This window comes from Peromyscus californicus, unplaced genomic scaffold (genome assembly GCF_007827085.1).
Source record: "Peromyscus californicus insignis strain IS unplaced genomic scaffold, ASM782708v3 Scaffold_15__1_contigs__length_86483966, whole genome shotgun sequence".
NCBI lineage: Eukaryota > Metazoa > Chordata > Mammalia > Rodentia > Cricetidae > Peromyscus > Peromyscus californicus.
In genome coordinates this window covers 57,283,130-57,302,037 of record NW_026294447.1, presented here as the reverse complement: position 1 = coordinate 57,302,037, position 18,908 = coordinate 57,283,130, and the positions used below count along the sequence as shown (strand labels likewise).

General features: G+C 55.6%; 1 protein-coding gene across 1 annotated transcript in view; it reads left to right on the top strand.

Moving 5' to 3' along the window:
- The window catches only part of Ccdc85c (coiled-coil domain containing 85C), a 73,115-nt gene extending 54,230 nt beyond the window's left edge, over nucleotides 1-18,885 (top strand). The window contains exons 3-6 of the mRNA XM_052738931.1: nucleotides 9,279-9,386; nucleotides 14,513-14,608; nucleotides 15,156-15,254; nucleotides 15,989-18,885. Coding sequence (XP_052594891.1) covers nucleotides 9,279-9,386; nucleotides 14,513-14,608; nucleotides 15,156-15,254; nucleotides 15,989-16,078 — 393 coding nt within the window. The 3' untranslated portion in view covers nucleotides 16,079-18,885. The remainder of the gene's footprint in view (nucleotides 1-9,278; nucleotides 9,387-14,512; nucleotides 14,609-15,155; nucleotides 15,255-15,988) is intronic.
- The last annotated feature ends 23 nt before the right edge of the window (nucleotides 18,886-18,908 follow it).

Here is an 18,908-nt window from a genome sequence, read left to right as displayed (position 1 = left end):
AGACCTGCTGGCCCATAAGTGACTCTCCTTGGCTGAAACAGCCTTAGAAATAGCTCAGATGCCTGGCCCTGTTGCCATGTGACCTGCTGGGCTTGATGCCCACTGCCTTGCATAGGAAGACCGTGACCTCCTCTGCCCACTGGTGGCTATTGGGAAGCTCATATCCCAATAGTGAACTTAGTCCCACAGTGTAACCGCCGCCGTAGGCCGCCCTGCTGGAATGGTCTCACCTGGTGGGGCAGATCTCCCTGGACCCCAGCGCTCTCTGGGAGCCCGCCCTGCGTGTGGTTGGTAGTGGGGCTGTGGGGAGCAGTGGTGCCAGCTGTACTGGGAAGCTGAAGGGCAGCGCCTGCTTAAGGTTCATGTCCAGCCTGGAGGGAAGGGAGTTGTTCCCTCCTGTGCTCGCTCCTGGGGTCAGGCCACTGCTTTGCTGAGGGAACCTGTGTTTTGTGGGCAGGGCAGCGTCAGCCTCCGTCTGGCCTTTGTTCCTGTGGAGAGGCAGGCGAGGAGCTTTTTCAAGTTCAGGATGCTGCTCCCGCTGTCTTTTCCACAGGAAATGTGCTCCACGGTCTAATCAGAGGACAACTCATGCTCCTATTTCTGCAGAGGTTGGGGCTGTGCTTGAACTTTTGTCTCTGGGAACCTGTACCCCAGGTTCAAGTGTTGGACCAGGCCATGGACTTGTACTACAGGTGAATGCTACCATGGAGTAGCAGCCCCTCCCTCTCTCCCTCCCTCCTTCCCTTCTTTCCTCCCTTCCTAGGGCAGCCATAGTCCCACAAGGTGGCCCTCCCCACCCACAGCTGTGTCCACTTCCCTAATGTCCCCTGTTCAGGAGGCTGAGCCTTGAGACCTGGGCAGTGGCCAGCCCTGCCCCATCTCTCCATAGGGATTGATCTACATTCTGACCCTCCCGTGTGCACACCCTGAGGTGTGTCTGCACTTGCTCTGAGCCTTCTTGGCCCTGGGCTCTCATCTGTCTTTGGCAAATACTCTCCTGTCATGTTCCTTCCTGTGGATTCCTGTCCCTACCCTCATCTGACTGCCAGCTGCTTGAGGAATGGGTGGCCGAGCCTCAGTGGCCTCATCCGTGCCTCTGACACCTGGCGTGATTGAGCTGGGTGCATGAGCCAGGGCAGCCCCCAGCTGCTCCCCACCCAGTCTCCTAGGCCCAGAAGGGAGCTGATTCTCACCCAGGTGCCGGAAGGTTGACTTAACTAAGGACAGTTGCTTGGAAAGGTAGCAGGAGCACTGTCTGTACAGGCCACCGTGCTGTGGCTCGGGCAGGGGAGGTGGGCGGGGAGGATGTTTGGGGATCTTGAGGAAGGAGGCAGCGATGGCAGGACAGTTGCTGTCCTCACTCCTCAGCCTCTCGGCTCTGGTGAGTGGAATTTCATGATTCTGTCAGGAAATCATATCCAACAGAAACCCCCAGCTCCTCGCAAAGCAGAGAAATTGCCCACTGGCGAAAAACAGGAACGAGGAATATTGTCAGCAATATTGTAAGGTGATGTGTCCTTGGGGTTTGAGTGGGCAGCCAGAGAGTCTCCACCGACTCCTACCCCCAACTTCCCCCTTTCCCCCTCCCCCAAAGCCTCTATTTAACTCCGAAATAGCTTTAATTAAAAATGTGCCAGGGTGTTCACAGGCTAAATTACCGTAGTGCAGTTCATATTTTCTTTCTCGTGTTGGCTTTAAAATTTCATCAACACAGCTGCTTCCTCCGAGATGATTCATCCCAGGACTCCACGCACATCATTTTTCCTGCAGATTCTCTGTGCCCAGCCGGGACCCGGGGTGGGGGCGCTGTAATTGACGCTGGGGCCTCCAGTTAGCCCCCTGCTGGGCTGATAAATGAAGCCTCCAGCACCGCCCTGAAGCCAGCCTTACAAAAGAGCAAGCGACCCTGGTGTTCTCTCCCTGAGGCCAGCGGGCCCACTGTGGCTGCAGCTGCGGCTGGGGCCGTGGAGGGAGGCTGTAGTCCAGCCCCACGGCTGGGAATCACCCCTGACCTCCTCTATTCCGAAACCTCCACGCTCTCCCACACAGTGCCAGGTACCACGGTGATTTACACCAGACACGGGTAGAGAAATTGAAGCCAGGATGGGGGAGTGCTTCCTGGGATGGAGGCCCCATTAATTTACGTGGACTGCTGAGTTCCACACACAAGAGCCAGTGTTGGGGGAATTCACAGGCTACCAAACTGTCCAAGAGGCTGAAAGTTGAAGATCAGGGTGCTAACAGGGCTGGTTATCCTGAGACCTCCCCTGGCTTCTTGATGGCACATCTCCCTGTGTCTGTCCCTCCTCCCTTTCTGTCTTGGACCTAATTTGTCTCTTTCACAAGGACTCCAGTCACCTTGGATGAGGGCCCACCCTCATGAGTGTACTTTACCTTACTCACCTCCATGAAGGCCTCCATCTCCAAAGGGGTCTCGTCCTAAGGCTAGGATGGGGGGTTAGGACTTGACCACATGAGTGGAGGGGCAGTTTGGCATACAGTGTGGCACTGGCCTCATGTGAACCGTCAGGAAGTGGGTTTGGGCACTGGGCGGATCTGAGTTCAAGCCATTTCTGTCCCCTTGTTAACCTGTGGCTTCAGGCCAAGCTCTTTGTCTTTCATGCCTTAGTTTCCTCCCTGTAAGTCAGGAATGGTGGTGTCACCAGGCAGAGTGCCTGGTGTGGCCCCGGCAGCACTCCTGGGTGGGCAGCCCTTGTCTGTCTGTCTGCTTCTCATTATCCCAAGTGCCCCGACTGCTGTCTTGGCTGTGACCTCTTCCTGTCCCTGCATGAAGTGTTACTCTGGGTTTGGAACAGGCCTTTGGTTAGGAGCCATCCACCACCATCCAGGTTCCCTTGTTGAAGCCTCCTTTTTTGTTTCTCACGGTCCTGAGCAGGGTGGGGCTGCCCCCATCCGTGTGTCCATCCCTCTCAAGTCATTGCTCTCACCGACTCTCTTTTATTTACTTATTTTTGGTTTTTCAAGACAGGGTTTCTATGTGTAATAGCCCTAGCTGTCCTGGAACTCGCTTTGTAGACCAGGCTGGTCTCAAACTCACAGAAATCCACCTGCATCTGCCTCTCAAGTGCTGGGGTTGAAGGCATGCGCTGCCACCGCCCGGACTTCTCGCTGCCTTTTTATGGTGACAGTTCAGCTGGTTGGTGTCTGCCATGGTGCACTGACTTCTTACCCAGCTCGGGGAACTTCTGTTCTGCCCCTGTGATGTCTGGACTGGCACCTTATCCCCCTGCCTGAGCGTACAGTGCCATGGCTCTGGAGGGCTTGAAGTGCTATTTGGCAAGGACCCGAGTCTTTCCGGCTGCTCCTTGCCAGGGACCCTGTTGTCCAGCCTCAGCAGAAGGGCAAGGCATCCAGGTGCCCGGGCGGGGGTCTAAGCATCTTGCTCTCTGCTTCAGAAATGAAGGTTTATGGAACATCTACCAGGAGTCACGCTGAGCAGAGCCTGAAGATGGCTCACTGGTGCCACCTATCTGCCGGAGGACACTGGGCAGCTGCTGTGACCTCCCTTTGCCTCAGTTTGCTTATCTGTAAAACAAGGCCACTAATTTACCTGCCATACATGCCACTCAGAGAGTTAAAAGGCAGCTGTGGAAAACACAGATGTGGCCCAGCTGGTAGTGAGGGCCATGTTGGGAGCCACTCTACTGACTACAGGGTATGTCTAGCAAGCAGAGGCCCAGGGAGTAAGTTGTTCGGACTTACCCATCTACGGTGGGCTTTTCATACTGTAAAGTCTGCATCCCTCCAGATGGTTCCCCCCTGGCCTATCTCTCTCTTATCTCAGTGAATCACCAGAGGACCTGAAAGGGTGTGATAGTCCCTGGTGTCGAGGGGGATCTGGCTGTCCCGTGAGTGAGCCACTCTGTCTGTCCCAGGCCTCGTGGTCGGGGTGGTCCCTCTGCCAGGTTTGACAGCGGGATGTGAAGGATGAAACTGGCTGGGGGTTAGGGGAGGTGGCGCCAGCTGGGTCGCGGTGACTCTTCTACCTGATCTAGTGCTAAGGGAAAGAAGTCTCAGGGCCCCGAGCCAAAGCGGCTGTCCCTTTGTTCCTAATGGCCTGCAAATGAGTTCCCTGAAGATTAGAGAGAAAGAAAGCAGATCCGGTTGGCATGTCTGGGTGTCTCCCAGGCCTCTCAGAGTTGGCTGGGGCCTTGGGGGTGCCCCTAGCCCCTTCAGGAGGCTGTTTTCCCTAGAAAGGTATTTGAGCTTTGGGCTGGGGCCCTGTGTTCAGTCCACCCCTGTTGTCTCAAGCATTGAGTGGCTTTTCAGCATCCTCCATCCCGGCCCCGAGTGTGGTAAAAACTACCCGGCACAGCTGAGATCTCACGGCTTGAGCCAGTCCCTGTCCCAGGAAAGGGACTGGGCTGATGGCACAGGCTGGCAGGGTGATACTGTTTTCTTTCCTTCCAGCTGCCCCGCCCCTATGGCCATCAGAGAAGCCGGCTCCAGGTAGAGCTGCTGGGAGGGTGTGTGCAGTGGCTCTGAGGGGCAGGAGGGCTGCTCCGCGCTGTGTGCTGTGTCTGCTGTGCCGCCTCCTCCTCTTCCTCCTCCTCCTCCTCCTCCTCCTCCTCCTCCTCTCCCGTCCTGGGAGCTGCCCGCCTCCAGAATGTGCTAGTCCTCCTTTAGGTGCCTTTTGAGACCTGCCCCTTCTGAGCTGGCATTAATTCCTGCTTTGCAGTCTAACAGCGCGCGAGCCCTGCGGTGGTATTCCTTGGCCAGCCTTTCTTACTGGCCTGTCATTGGATGTCCTGAGGCAGGAGCCTGTTTTGGTGGGAATATCATATCCTTCTTCCGACACCCCCCACCCCTCACCACCCCAGTTCTGCAGCGAGACACTTCAGGTGCAGTGCTGGAAGAGGAGGCTACACCAGTAAGTGGTGGAGCGAAGGTCTGGCCGACACAGCTGTGGCTTCCAGGAGTCACAGGATCAAATCTCAGCCCCTGGGCATGGGGCTGGGACTGCACAGAATGCTCGGTCCTTTGGGCCTGTGTGGCAGCTGTATGGGAGGCTCCCTGGAAGATGCCTTCCCCAAGCTTTCAGGCCTTCAGTGACTCTGCCCCCATCTCCTTCCCTCAGTTCTGAGCTGCCTGCCCCAGAATTCCTGTCCTGGAGGCCTTACACCACCCTGGTCCAAAGCTCCAGTTCGGTAGACACACGGGCCTGGTGGCTTTTTGTTGACAGGACGGTCCTGCTCATTGTTGGATGTTTGGAAGCCTCCTTGGCTGGTACTCACCACAACAGCTGTGACAACCAAAGATATCTCAGACATCTCCAGGTGTCCCCAGGGGAAGAGTCATACCCCTTGAGAACCACTGTTCAATAGCAGCATGCCTGCATGCTGGGCCCTGGGCCTGGGCCTGCCTGGCCATGCCAGCCAGGTCGTTACAAAGTGCCCAGGTTCTGCATCGGCTGACAGTGCAATGGAGTACCGTGCGTATCCCGCCCCCAAGCCCTCCTGCCCTGTCTGTGTGGTCTGAACGAACTGACTGGTACAATGCGTGGCCTGAAGTGCCCGCAGGCACTGGCAGAGGCCAGTCGTCTTTGGAGACTGCTGCTCTTGTCTCCTTCCTCTGCCCATGAGCTCCCACTTTGGGAATTCCACCCGACACAAGTGACAGTCTGGATCCTTGTGGGCTTTGCTCTGGATTAGGCCCACTGAGCCCAGGTTAGTCTGTGGCCCTGCCTGCCCCTGGTAGAAGAACAGCTTCCTAGAGGCCCGTGTTCTGCCTGCCCTGCAGTCCTCCCTCTGCAGTCCTCCCTCTGCAGTCCTCCCTGGGTTTCCAGCCTGGCCAGTGAGATGGTGAGCTGTTTGTTTTCCTGGGTGGAGTGACGCTGTCAGGTTGCTGAAGCTCCAAGTGTATATTATTCAGACTAACCCAGACCACTAATTACGCTTTGGTGACCAGTCCCACAACCCTTCCTCCTTGTGGCCAAAGACAGCAGAGGAAGGTCATCAGACCTGGGAGGCAGGCCCATGGGCGGGAATAGGGAAGGTAGAAAGCGGTGCCCGAGCTCCCTGTGGACCCCCACCCACAGCCTGGAGGACCTGGTAAGTCTCACCCTGATGTCCTGCGCACTCTTTCCCAGCCGGCTCTTTCCCAGCCGCAGTAAAAAGTGGCGCCTTCAAGGGAGCTCTGGGGGCTGAGCTACCCTGGGCTCTGGCCGTGCTTCCCGCTGTGGTGCCACAGGAGCTCACTTCTCCTGGATGTGTTCAGTGTCCTGGAGGCTGCCAGGGAAGGAGGAGTCTGCAGCCCCCCCCCCGCCCCCCGTGAAAAGCCCAGCCCCCCACACCAGTTGCATGGCAAGTCCAGGCTGTAGGTCCTTGGTGGTCCCCGGAGTTCTTTTCCTGGGTGTTCCTGAGTCAGCGTGAGGCTCTCTGGGCCTTCAGGTCTGGGTGACCCCTGCAGGCAGGCCACTGGGTCGGCACACAGAAGTCCACTTGTGAATGCATGAGCGCTGCCTGAAGATGGCACATTTCAGGGAATGAAATTCTGGAGTATAGCCCGGGAAGGGGTCCCTGGCGGAGCCTCTGGCCACTCACCTTCCCCAGCAAGGAATCTCGGGTGGTTGGGCCATGGGGTTGGCAGCCTCCTTTTCTCTACATCTGTCCTCCCTTTTCTGTTCAGTGACACCCTCCCACCCCCCTGCCCCAGGGTTTCTCCAACATGGTTCCAGTGAGGCTCCTCCCCGCAAGGCTCTTATTCCTGGGGATCGGAAGGCAATGGAGTCTGGCGGTATCAAGGCCCAGCTGGCTCCAGTGGGATAGCCAAAGGTCACACGCCAAGGCTTTACCAGAGACTGAGGGGGTGGCATTAGGTGATGGTCCTTGGCTCTGGGGTCTCATTGCAAAGGGACCCTGCAGCCTCCGGGGTCTCCTCACTCCTAGGTCAGAATCCTCGAGCCACCCCTCAGAAGTCTTAGGAATGGGCAAAAAGGGGTGTGATGGCCTTGTGTGCTCGGAAAAGAGGGAGGAACACACAGTTAGCTACTACAACTGCAGGGACTTGTGAGCTTTGCTCCAGCCAGGAGAAGGCTCAGGGAGACTCAACCTCCCCATCTAGGATGTCAGAGCAGGCGGGCTTCCTGGAAGGCCCTTAGCTCAACCGTGGCAAATGTTCTGCACCTCAAGGGGTCTGCAGCCCCTGCTTCCCCTCTGAGATGAAAACAGGAATTTCGTTCTGCCCAGGGATCTGGGCGGCAACTAGCAGTGTTTTTAATTTGGACTTAAGTGCGACAGTGGTTACTCATTTGATGCGTCATTAGTCACATTGCCCCTTAATGAGAGATTGTGTGTGTGCGTTTTCCCCTCCCTGGCTCTGTGGCTTGCTAATAAAGTCCTGGGCACATGCAAATATTTATAGATTCTCACCCAAAGTAGGGGTGGGGAGTTGTATGCTGCTAATTGGAAACCCCCACCCCACCCAAGGAAATCACTCAGGATGCTGTGGGGCTTGGGGGATGGGGGGTTGGTGGGGAGGAGGCCTTAGTACACTACAGTGTTTTCAGTTACAGCACTTGACTGCTCAGGAGCCTGATTGAGGGCCAGAGAAGCTGTGGGAGGGGAGGCCCAGCCCAAACATAATCTTGTATGTGGGTCAGGACAGGACAGGACGGGACAGGACGGGCTCTGCCATCCTGGCCCTGGGCTGGCGGGAAAGAGCCCAGGCTACAATCTGTTGCCATTCCTGGTTCTGTGGCCAAGTGGGATGTCACTGTGTGTGTTCTGTTGGGCTGGTAACCTGCCTTTGGTATCTTTATTTTGTCCACCAGTCATGTCAAGGTGGCAGGGTTATCTTTATGTGCCCACAGAACAGCATTGGCGGGCAAGGTCCCCCATGAGGACCGTGAGTGTGTTTATGTGTGGGCATTCTGAGCTCATGAGTGTGTTCTCAGAAGGTATTCTCTGCTGGAGAGTGTTTTATGGTCATAGAGAGCTAACTGTGGTTTAGTTTAGGGTTTTGAGTGGAGCTGGGGTAAATCCTCAGGGAGGTATGATGGCCGTGGAAGGGGTCACTCGTGGTGGGGTTAAGGAGTACTGGGTAGAGTTGGAGACGGTCTCTTTTCTTGAGACCTGGTCTTAGGGCACTCCACTAGATCTGTCCTTCGTGTCAGGGAGGATTGATTTTCTGTGGCCTTTAGTGCCTTGGGGTGGCCTACACAAATCCACGGTCAGGGTACCTACCACGGTTCCGCCTGACCTTTCACAAGGTCTTTTGGGAGACGTCTCTGCAGATGGTGCTGCTGGGGACATGCCTAGTGTAAGAGCCATGTAGTGTTACCTCAGGAGGCTTCTGGGTACCCACGTGAGTTCGGGTCATACCCAAGGCTGAGGAAACAGCCCCCAACCCTCTGTACCTGCCCCCTGGCCTTTGGACAAACGCAGCCCAGCAGATCCCTGTACACCTCTCATTGCCCTGTTGACAGACTTCCTTTCTGACTTGACTCTCGGCTCTCCAGGTTGGGGGGGTGTCATGGTGGGGGAGTGACTATCCCAACTTTGTGTCTGTTGGGTGGTGGGAGGTCTGAGAAATGGGGGCTAGGCCCTCTGACTGGCAGAAGGCCAGCAGTGGAATGTGGGGCTCCCTCCCAGGCTGGATGTGCAGGCTGCTGGGTGGGAGGAGGGACCCCTTACATCTGGGCTGCTGCACAGCTGCCCCTTCCTGTCAGCCAGCCTGGCCTCCCCCCTCTGGTTTATTTGGGGAACTCAGCAGCCTGCTGATTTATGGACATTCCTCTGCAGTTGCTATCTGCCGCATGGTTCCCTCCTTCCCTTTGAAGTCTGGGTGGCTTAGGAAGGAAGGCTGTCTTCTGTGGGGCTGGACCAAGCCTTGTCCACCATGAGGTTTCCCTGGACCTTGGGGACGCTATCTCTGGGTCTTGGGTCACTAGTCTGGTTGGCAGAGATTTTTTTTTTTTTCTTTTCTTTTTACTCTTAGGGGAGCTACCTTAGGTCAGCACATGTGTTGCCCATCCTCCCTTCTTATTCCCATTGCCCTTTGAGGTGGATTCAGAGGGCCAACACCCAGACCTGCTTTGCGGTGCGGGGGGCGGGGGGGGGGTCCTCTGACTGATGGCAGAGGCAACCTGTGAACTGTGATAAGGTATCCAGGAGGGTGTGCTTGAGCAGACAGGTTGCTGTACAGAGGGCGACATGCTTATTAAGAGTGGTGCCTGGGTTAGGGCAAGGTCTTGGCGTGAAGGGGCCTTGATCCATCAGCCATCCCTGGACCTAACTCTGTCTTCCTTTTCCTTGCAGCAGGCAGGCCCTGGAGAGTTCCGGACACTGCGGAAAGGCTTCTCTCCATACCACTCAGAATCCCAGCTCGCATCCCTGCCGCCCTCCTACCAGGAAGTCCTGCAGAATGTAAGTGTCCCCACCAAAGGTCCCCAGTGTTCCTGGTCCAGAACCTTTAGAATTGTTGCTCTGAGCTCCAGAGGAGACAGAGCCAAGACAGGCTGGTTACAGCCCAGGGGATGTGGGTGGTCTAGGGCACAGGTGTGTCTAGGGAAGCTGTGGGCAAAAGCCTGGGCTTGGACTGCCAGCCCCCGAGTGACCTCCTTACTCTCTACCCTCCTGGGGAAGGGACCTTGGGCTTCTACATCCTTGGAGCCTCATGGGGACCCAAAGAGGAAGTGAGAAGTGAAGCCTTGGGTAGGTGACGTTGCTAGACTTTAAAGGCGGCGTCTGATGGCCATGGCAGGGGGCTGTCAATCTGAACATTGTATTCTGCAGTGTTCTTGAGTCCGTAGCAGAGAGAGGAAGCCTGCTGGCCTGATATCTAGGGTTGGGGTGCATACCTAGGCTTTGGAGCTGAGGGATGAAGTCTCTTAAGTTAATGAGCTCTGTACTGGGACCGCCACAGGCCTCCAGGGTTATCTGCTACATGCTCACCTGGGCTCTGCCCTGCCTTGGATGGGGAGCGGGTGCCTAGTTGGAGCCAGCTTTCAGGAAGTGACCATCCATTTCTGGGTCACACTCTGGGTAGGCATGTCTGTCACCCCTGTGTGACTAGAGAGAGAGAGAGTTGTGGGATGCAGTTTGCCTTCTCACCGATGTAGCATGAATCTTAACAGTTCTTATTAATAAAATCAAACCTGAGGCCAGTTATTGGGGTAAATGCTGGAAGGTCAGAGTACCAGAACAAGCCACAGCTAACCTCACCTGGCCAACTTCTCAGCTGATCTTGTTTCCTCAGACTGGAAGCCTCTGTGTCCTCATCCAGAATGAATCTCAGCTGAACTATGTTGCTCCAGAGCCTGAAAGCTTAACCAGCCAAATGCTTAACCAGCCAAATGCTTCTAGTTTCTGGCCCCCACGTCTTATAAACCTTTCTGCTTTCTACCACCACTCCCTGGGATTAAAGGCTCGCTTTCTGGGATTAAAGGCGTGAGTCACCATGCCTGGCCGTTTCCAGTGTGGCCTTGAACTCACAGAGATCCAGAGGGATTTCTGTCTCTGGAATGCTAGGATTAAAGGTGTGAGTGCTGTTCTGTCTCTGACCCTAGATAAGTTTATTAAGGTACACAATATTTTGGGGAACACAATACCACCACACACCTCTGCATGGGACAGCGAAGGAGCACCCCTGTGGGAGTCCCTGTGGCTGGTCACACACTTGACACCTGTGTGCTAGCCTCTTCCAGTATGGGCATCTGGAGGGACTTCCTGGACAGTGTGTGGGTCCAGCTCCTGCTCTGTCTTCCCCCATGATGACCAACAAGGTTGACCTTGGCTTCTCTGTGGCCTTGGTGGGTCACAGCACTGGCACAGGAGGACTCATGCTACCCCTGGTAACTATCCTCTGTGGTTTTTCTTCTGAAGCCTGGCTGCCTTCTCCACCTGTTGACACTGTGCAGGTAGCCAAGCCCACAGACTGCACATAATGCAAATATTTATCCAGGAGCTCCGTGGCCAAATGATGCTCTAATTGCTTCATGATGAAGGGCTCAGAGCACTAAGTGATGCCACCCTGGGGCCGGCTCCTCAGGTGTTCCTTCTTGTGGCCCTCCTGCATCCTGCTTTCCTCCATTCCCGTGCCGGAGAACAGCATGCTGAATGGTGTGAACTGAGGACTTTGAAATCACCTGCACCTGTGAGGTGTAGCGCTGGCTCTGGCTCTGGGTCAGCCTGCCAGGTGCCAGCGCGCTTCTCACAGCCTCTAGAGGACATGCCCCAGGCTCTAACAGTGCTGAAAGAAGGCTAGCAGAGTGAGGGGAAGGTTCTGGAAGGCTTCATGGTGGAAGCCTTGGGGAGGGGATCCTGTGCCTCACCCCACAAGAGGGGCTGTCACACTGCTTTGGGGAGGAGGAAGAGGTCCTTCCAGAGCTGTAGTAGATTACAGGGCCTCATGGGCAAGGGCATACTGGTGTCCAAGTGGGCCTGGAGGTCAAGGGTCAGTGTGGTTGTGGATCAGGGGATATTTCGATTCCATGTTCAGTTCTGTGAACTGAAGACCTTCAAATCATCTTCCCTGTTTAGGATAGTAAGCCAAGGGGCAGAGGGCCAGGGGGAGCTGAGGTGACAGGCAGCCTTTGGGTGGAATGTCCCGTGGATGCCAGCCAGAGCAGTTACTGAAGCTACTGAAGGCAAGGGGTAGAGGCTCAAAGGTTAAGGCTATGGACCTGACTGGTCACCTTGGCCCTCAGCACTGGTACTGCCGGGTCACTGCCTCCTCCATACTGGGGCCAGCCTCCTTAAGATGCACAGGGCTTGGGATTGGGGATTTAGCTCAGTGGTAGAGTGCTTGCCTAGCAAGCGCAAGGCCCTGGGTTCAGTCCTCAGCTCGGGTGGGGTGGGGGGGGAAGAAGATGCACAGGGCTCAACAGGAAAAGGTCAAATGTGGAAAGTCCCCAGATAAAAAGGGAGGGACTTTCCCCCCCTTCTCTGCCGCCAGCCTAGGGAGGAAGTGGTTTGTAATCCCAGCATCCTGACAGGAGGAGCACTCAGGCTTGGACAGGCATCTTGGGAAAAGCTGGTCTCTACACTCTGGGTATCAACTCTGGGGTAGCAGAGACCCGAGCTCCAGGTTTTGATCGATGTGCACCAGCTGACTCGGGCAAGCTCACAGTCCTCATCTGTGAGATGGGTTTATGTAATCACGCAGGATTGATGTGTCCAGGGCAGGTGCTTGGTGATTGGGAGGCCTCAGAGGGCCCGAGTGATGTGAACCCAGTGCATCAGTCAGTCACTCTCCATCAGTCATTAAATGTTGAGCAGTGGCCATTACCCTTTTCAGAGCCCCAGGTCCTGCCCTCCTGACACCCACGGCTTGGGTGACTTGAGCCAGGAGGGCTGGACGGCACAGCAGTCTGTCCACCCGTCCCCTGCATTTCTTTTGCTGCTGCTTCCTGGAGGGGCCCACAGCAGTCAGTTAGAAACCGGTACAGATGAGAAAGTAGGCCAGTGGGATCAGGGTGAACTGGGATATAAGGTCTTCCCTGGGACAGGGTGGCAGTACCCACAGGGAGGGGTGTGGGCACCGCTCACCCAGGATGAGGTGCTAGGACCTCATTATTCATTTGACTGGCACCCTCTACTGGCCAGTGAGGGAAGTGTGACCTCTGCTCTAGTCCATCCTATCTTGGGCTGCAGCCCTGTGGGTAATATATCCCCGACCACTCACTCACTCCTTTTCCCTATCCGGTTTTCCTATTTACCAGTTAGACAGCCTGGGTAGAGTTAAAGACACACCCACTGGGCATTCTCCAGGGTTCTGCATGCTTCCTAGGACATCAGACCCTTTCTCTTATCCAAGGAAGGAAACTGAGGCTCATAATGGCAGGCTAAGGCATGAATCAAGTGCCAGTTAAAGGGACCATGGCCAACGTTGGCTTTCCTAGATCCCAAGCCCCGTCGGGGCAGAGCCCCACGCCCGTGCTGGCACTGGTTGGTGAAAACAGGAGTGGGTCGGCCTATGAGGTCCTGGGGATCATCCATGCCCAGTGGCTGGAGAGAAATGGGCTTGGTGGCCAGGCTGTCAGTGGAGGGCAAAAGGACAACCATAAGGCCCCTCCCGGGATTGTGTGATGGTCTAGTAGAATGGCCACGGCTGGACAGCCCTCTTGGCTCAGCTTCCCTGATTGCTGGGAGGAGCTTTCAGGGTCCATGTCTTGCAGAGGGCATAGTTGTGTCTTCAGGCTGATCCCCAGGTGCCAGGATATAGCCATCTAGTGCTTGGGTTGCAGGACACTCCCTCGCCACTTGCTCCTGGGGCACTTCTTGGAGTTTTCTTATTGCCCTGTGGTCCATAATTATAGCCCAAGGCAGAAGCCCTCCCCTTGCTAGTGGCCAGCAGGAGGGAGGGAAGCCAGAGGGAGGCTGGGTCACGTACTCTAGCAGACATTCAGCTTCTGACAGGCAGGGTCCCCTCCTGGCCCAGCCTGGTCTGTCTTCTACTCTTACCTTTGAACATGTGGCTAGTGGCTGGTTCACTACCCAGGTGGCCAGGGCAAGGGGTGAGAGCAGGACTTGGGAGGGTTGAGTGCGCTTTGAACTTGGATAGGGGGGCTTGAGCCCAGCCCTTCCTTCGTCAGCCTGCTGAGTAACATGAATCTCTGGCTCTCTTGAGATGCCCATGCTTCATCTGAAGAACAGTATACAGTGTTCCCCACCCCCCCATACAGGGTCTTCTCCTCCTACACACATACAGGGTCGTCTTCCCCCACCCCCATATAGGGTCTTCTACCCCCCACACATACAGGGTCTTTCCCCCTCACATACAGAGCCCCCCCTTTGTAGATGTATCCAACCTTCTTATTAAATAATAAACACAGAACCAATGCAAAGAAGAAAGCCAAGAGGTCAGAGCTAAGAGCTAAAACCTTACCCTTCCTCCTGCGGTGGTCCTACCTCTCCGAACCAGAGCTACCCCTGTGTTAAAGTCTTTATATAGAGCTCCTGTCCTGCCTTCTCATTGGTTGTAAACCCAACCACATGACCGCCTCCTCACAGCCTGTCTGTATAGGCCTCCAGGTTTTCCATGATTGGTATTAAGATTAAAAGCATGTGTATCCAATAATGGCTGTATCCCTGAACACACAGAGACTTACCCAGCTCTGCCTACCAAGTGATGGAATTACAAGCGTACACTACCACTGCCCTGCTTTCCTATGGCTTGCTAATAGCTCTGACCCCCGGGCAACTTTATTTATTAACATACAAATAATATTTTAATACAAATAAAATATCACCATACCCCTTCACACACACAGCCCCTCCCTCCATATACCTTTGGCTCTGCAAGCCACCAGGCAATCTACAGAAGAGGTGGTGTGACCAAGAAGCATGGGGACTAGCTAGGTAGAGAGAGCTCCAGGATGCCCAGCTCTCACCCATGCCTCTTCTCCAACTCCCTCAACCCCCCCCCCATTTCCTCTTGTGTGGATATTAGCTCCATGTAACCCAAGCTGGCGCGCCCCCCCCCCCCCCCCCCCCAGTGACAGGCATCTGGGACCCAGCCAGGGGTCTCATATGTGCCATTCTCTCCCCAGGGCCCAGCCTGCCCTGCCCCCGAGCTGCCTTCGCCCCCTTCCACAGTCTACAGTTCGGCAGGACAGAAGCCCGAGGCTGTTGTGCACGCCATGAAGGTAAAATGCACGGTGGGACCAGAGGATCATGGGACCTTGGTCCCCACAGGTGCTCTGTCTCCGAGCTCACGGCAGTTGAACAGTGGGGGGTGGGAAACTGCTGCTTGGTGGTTGGGGGCACACGGTTGCCTGGAGCACCATGGGACTTGTGCTGGGCGTGGTCCTGAGTGTGTCCGTTGTCTGCTCAGCCCGAGGTGTTGCAGCTGGGGAAACTCACATGGTACGGGAGGCCAAGGAGAGTGCCAGCCGGGGTGGGTACTTCTAGATACAAGCAGACAGGCTTTAGGAGACCGCTGTCTAGAGTGGGCTTGCGTACCCGAACCCAGTAGTACTCCAGCGCTCTCCTGGCTTCCTTTATATGTATATCATCTGCGTGGACTCTCAGTCCTAATGGCTGCTAGCGGAGACTGCCATGTCCCACACGGAGGGGTACAGGCTGTCGCGTCCCTTTGTGGCGCTTAGAGCAAGTCCACCCGAAGTCCCTGTCCAACCTCCCTAGTTTGCTTAGTGGCTCTTTGCTGGCATCCACCTGACACTTGTTTTCCAGGTTCTGGAAGTACATGAGAACCTCGACCGGCAGCTTCAAGACAGCTGTGAAGAGGACCTGAGTGAGAAAGAGAAGGCCATCGTTCGAGAGATGTGCAATGTGAGGCACTTCCTGGGGCTGGGGCTTGGGCTGGGCCCTGGGAGTGTGGTTACCTGCTTTTCACTTGCTCAGCTATGCCTGGGGGAAGAGGACCGGCTCTGGGAATCCTGGCTTATTACCACTTACTATGCCTTCCCTTTGGGAGAGGCCCCTGACCTCTCACCAGATCTGTCCCTTCCCAGTAGTGCCATACTCGGGACTCTAGACAGAGCTTGAGCTCCAGGCTTCATCCCAAGTGTAGGGCCCTGGGTTTCTTTGCTCACTGGTGCCCCCTGGTGGCCTTGCAGTTAGTGCTCAGACCTGGCCGTGCACATGGAACACTCTGCCCTGTGGGAGAGCCTCATCTTCAACTCCCAACTACTGCTTGCCTCCCCATTGTACCCTCACAGAAGCCAGCAGGAAAGGGGTTTCACAGGCTCTGAACCTGGGGTCTAGGTGGGGTGGGATGCCCTGAGGTGCACCTCATACTGTTTCCTGAGTCTGTGGATCCCAATGGACACCGACAGGGATGAGCTCACACCTAGCAGTGGCCTGCTTGGGGGTCAGGCATAACTGTGACAGTGGGCAAAGGCCGAGTTTCAGCACCTCCACCTTCCTGTGGCCTCAGCTTTCTCTCCCAGCTCCATGGCTCTGAAGACATGGGTGATTTTGCAGGGTGGTAAGGCAGTAGGTATGTGAGGCCAGTGGGTAGGACTGGGTGAGCCCTCCACTTCACACCGTGTGCCTCCTCACAGGTGGTCTGGAGGAAACTGGGAGATGCAGCCAGCACCAAGCCCTCCATCCGGCAGCACCTGTCTGGGAACCAGTTCAAGGGGCCTTTGTAGGGCCATTCCTCCGTGGATGTGGACTGGCCCTGTCTGGAGTCTGAGGCCCTAGACGTGGCAGAAACTCTGGCCTAGCACCGTCTTTCTCTGTGGTGAATTGTACATAGGACATGGCCCACCCTGGCTGCCCTGGCGTGACACTTGACAGCCAGGCCTCCTCCACCTCCTGCCTCCCTCACCAGCAAACCTTGGGAAGACGATCAACAGTGGGCTGTTTGCTGCAGCAGAGTGGCCGGGCAGCCTGGCTCCCTCTTTGAGCTCCATGTTCCACTATAGCAAGAAGCTTCTGAGACTCCAGGCCCAGGGACTGACTGTCTGGGGCTGTCCCGCGCTTAGTGGAAGTCCCTCATCAAGCCTTCCACCCTGGCTGTCCCTCACACTGGACAGAGGCCACCAGAGCCTGAACTGTGACACAGGTGGCACTTTGCTGCTACCCTGCCATAGCCAGGACCCCGGGTTGTGGAGCACTGGCTCCCACGTGTCCGTGGCTGGCTGGGAGCTCAGGGTTCTCTGCTACCTGGGGGTCAGTACCTAGCCACTCTGGTGCCAGCTGCTGCTGCTTAGCGTTCACCCCTCTGGCAACGTCTCCCTGCCCATGCCAGGCTTAGCCGTCTCTTAGGTCTCTCCTGCGAGTTTCCTTTTCTGGTTTACAGCAACATAGGAAGTCCTGGAGAGGGTCTGGGCTGAGTTCAGCATTCTCTCTGGGCAGGAAGAACTGGGCCATGGTACTAGGTCACTGTCAGTGTAGCCTCAACCCAGGTACATCCTGGGTCACCATGGAAGGAGCAGCAGGAGTCGCCCCTGATGAGTTTTCCTTGGGAAGGAAGGGGCATGACCTGGTTCTGGCTTTAATTTGCGGTGTGGCCTTCAAGTCACTCAGCTTCTCTGGGCCCCTAGTAAAAAGATGGGCTGAGGTTCCTTCTCGCTCTGCTCACTCTAGAAACCACCCCACTTTGGTGGGCCTCTGTCCTCTCTCGCAGCTGATGAGCTCATATGGTGACCTAGTGGGAACATGTTAGGCGGGCAGGACAGTGGCTGGCCTGTTGGCCATGCTGTCTCCCCACGGGTCACCTCTCTGAGCCTCATTTCCTCCCTAGGGACCGGGGCGTTCAAATAAGTGCTTCCGTGTGCACGACTATGCCCCAAACGGTGACACGATTGACAGGGATGTCTTCTAACCTGGTGTGAGGAAAACGAGGAAGTGGGTGCTTTAGTGACATGTGCAGACGGTATCTCCACCTGGGGGAGGACCAGGCCATGTTGCTGGCATCACCCGGATCATGTCTTTACTTCCTCACTCAATGGTACTCCGAGTCTCATGCAGCAAGCACTTGAGACCAAAGAGCTTGTTCTCACCACAGGCAGGCCTCCTTCAGGCCCTACCCACACCCCATGAGCAAAGGGGACAGGCCAAGAAGGCGGGTGGCACCCTTACTCCCCTCGCAGCCAAGGCCCCGTGACCTTGGGCTGTTCCCACCACCTCTGCTGCCCGCACCCTTGGGTCCCACACTCTCAGGGGAAAGGCCCATGGCCCTTGGTGTGCCCAGGGAGTGTTGTGCAGGGGCTGTGGGGACCAGGCCTACCACTCTGGCTATGGGACACTGGGAAGCTCTTTCTAGAAGAGCTGATGTATGGTAAAGTGATTAACTTGTTGGTACCCCACCCGCTGGCCCTGGTACTCAGTGATTTCTGCTAAGTGGGCTGCTGGGCAGGAAAGAGCCTTCCTGGTTTTTTGAGACCAAGGAATCCCAGAATAACGCTGAGGTGTATGGGTCCACACAGGTGGGAGCCTCATCTGGGAGTCCCAGGCAGTTACATTTGTATCAGGATGGCTTAGCCACCACTGACCTAAGCAATAAGTAAGGACTCCTGGGATCTGAAGACTGGCCAAGAAAGAAAAGCCTAGAAGCCACCTTTCCTTTCCGGAGAGGTGTGAGCCCGTCTTTAATGCTGCAGAGGCATCATGGGAATCCAAAGAACATTTCTTGGAGAACCCCTCTGTCTTTCCGCAGGGTGGTGCAAAGCTATGCCCCAGCTTTCAGCACTGGCCTAGCTCTCTAGGACTGTCTGTGTCATATCTCAAACCTAACAGCCAGGAGGGGCTAGCAGCAAACCGGTGAGCCCTGGGCTGGGGAGGGCAGGTGGTCTTCTGGGACCCCCCGTTTCTGGAGCCTTAGCCTTTGCAATGCTGACTCTCCATCTCAAGCTCACAAGATGCTTGCACTGGCTCCACCTCCCACTGTGACGGAGGTCACCCGGCCCCATCCAGGTGGCCTCGCCTACCCTGGAGTCAGAATCTGCTGAGCACATTTTCATTCACGTTAAACAGCCGCCAAGCCAGTGTTTAAAGAGAAAGTGACCTTTCATTTTTCTTTCTTGAAACTTGAGAGGGAGATACATACTACTGATTTTTTTTTTTTTTTTTTTTTTTTAAAGAAACAAACTAAATGCATGGCTGCAGAGTGGCAGAGGTGTATATTTTCATACTGTGGGGGAGAGTGTGCTGCTTTTGGGAGGGACTGGAACGCCTGGTTCCTGGCCCTGGGCCAGTCTTCTATAGGAATTGGTGGTGGTAAGATCTGCAGCTACCCCCTCCTGCCTGGCTGTGTACAGAGCTGGAGCCTGTGGACTTTGGCCGTTTCTACCTTCTATTGAACCACTTTAATTTGTGGAGAGAAAAAAAAATAGAACTTTTGATAGTGTGGTAAAAGCATTGATTTGAACTATTTTAGTAAAAGGAGTAACAAATAAGATTGTGACAGTGTCTATTTGAACTAGATAATAAAGGCCTCTTTGTGAGCCTGTGAGCTGGTGTGTAGTGCTTGTCTGT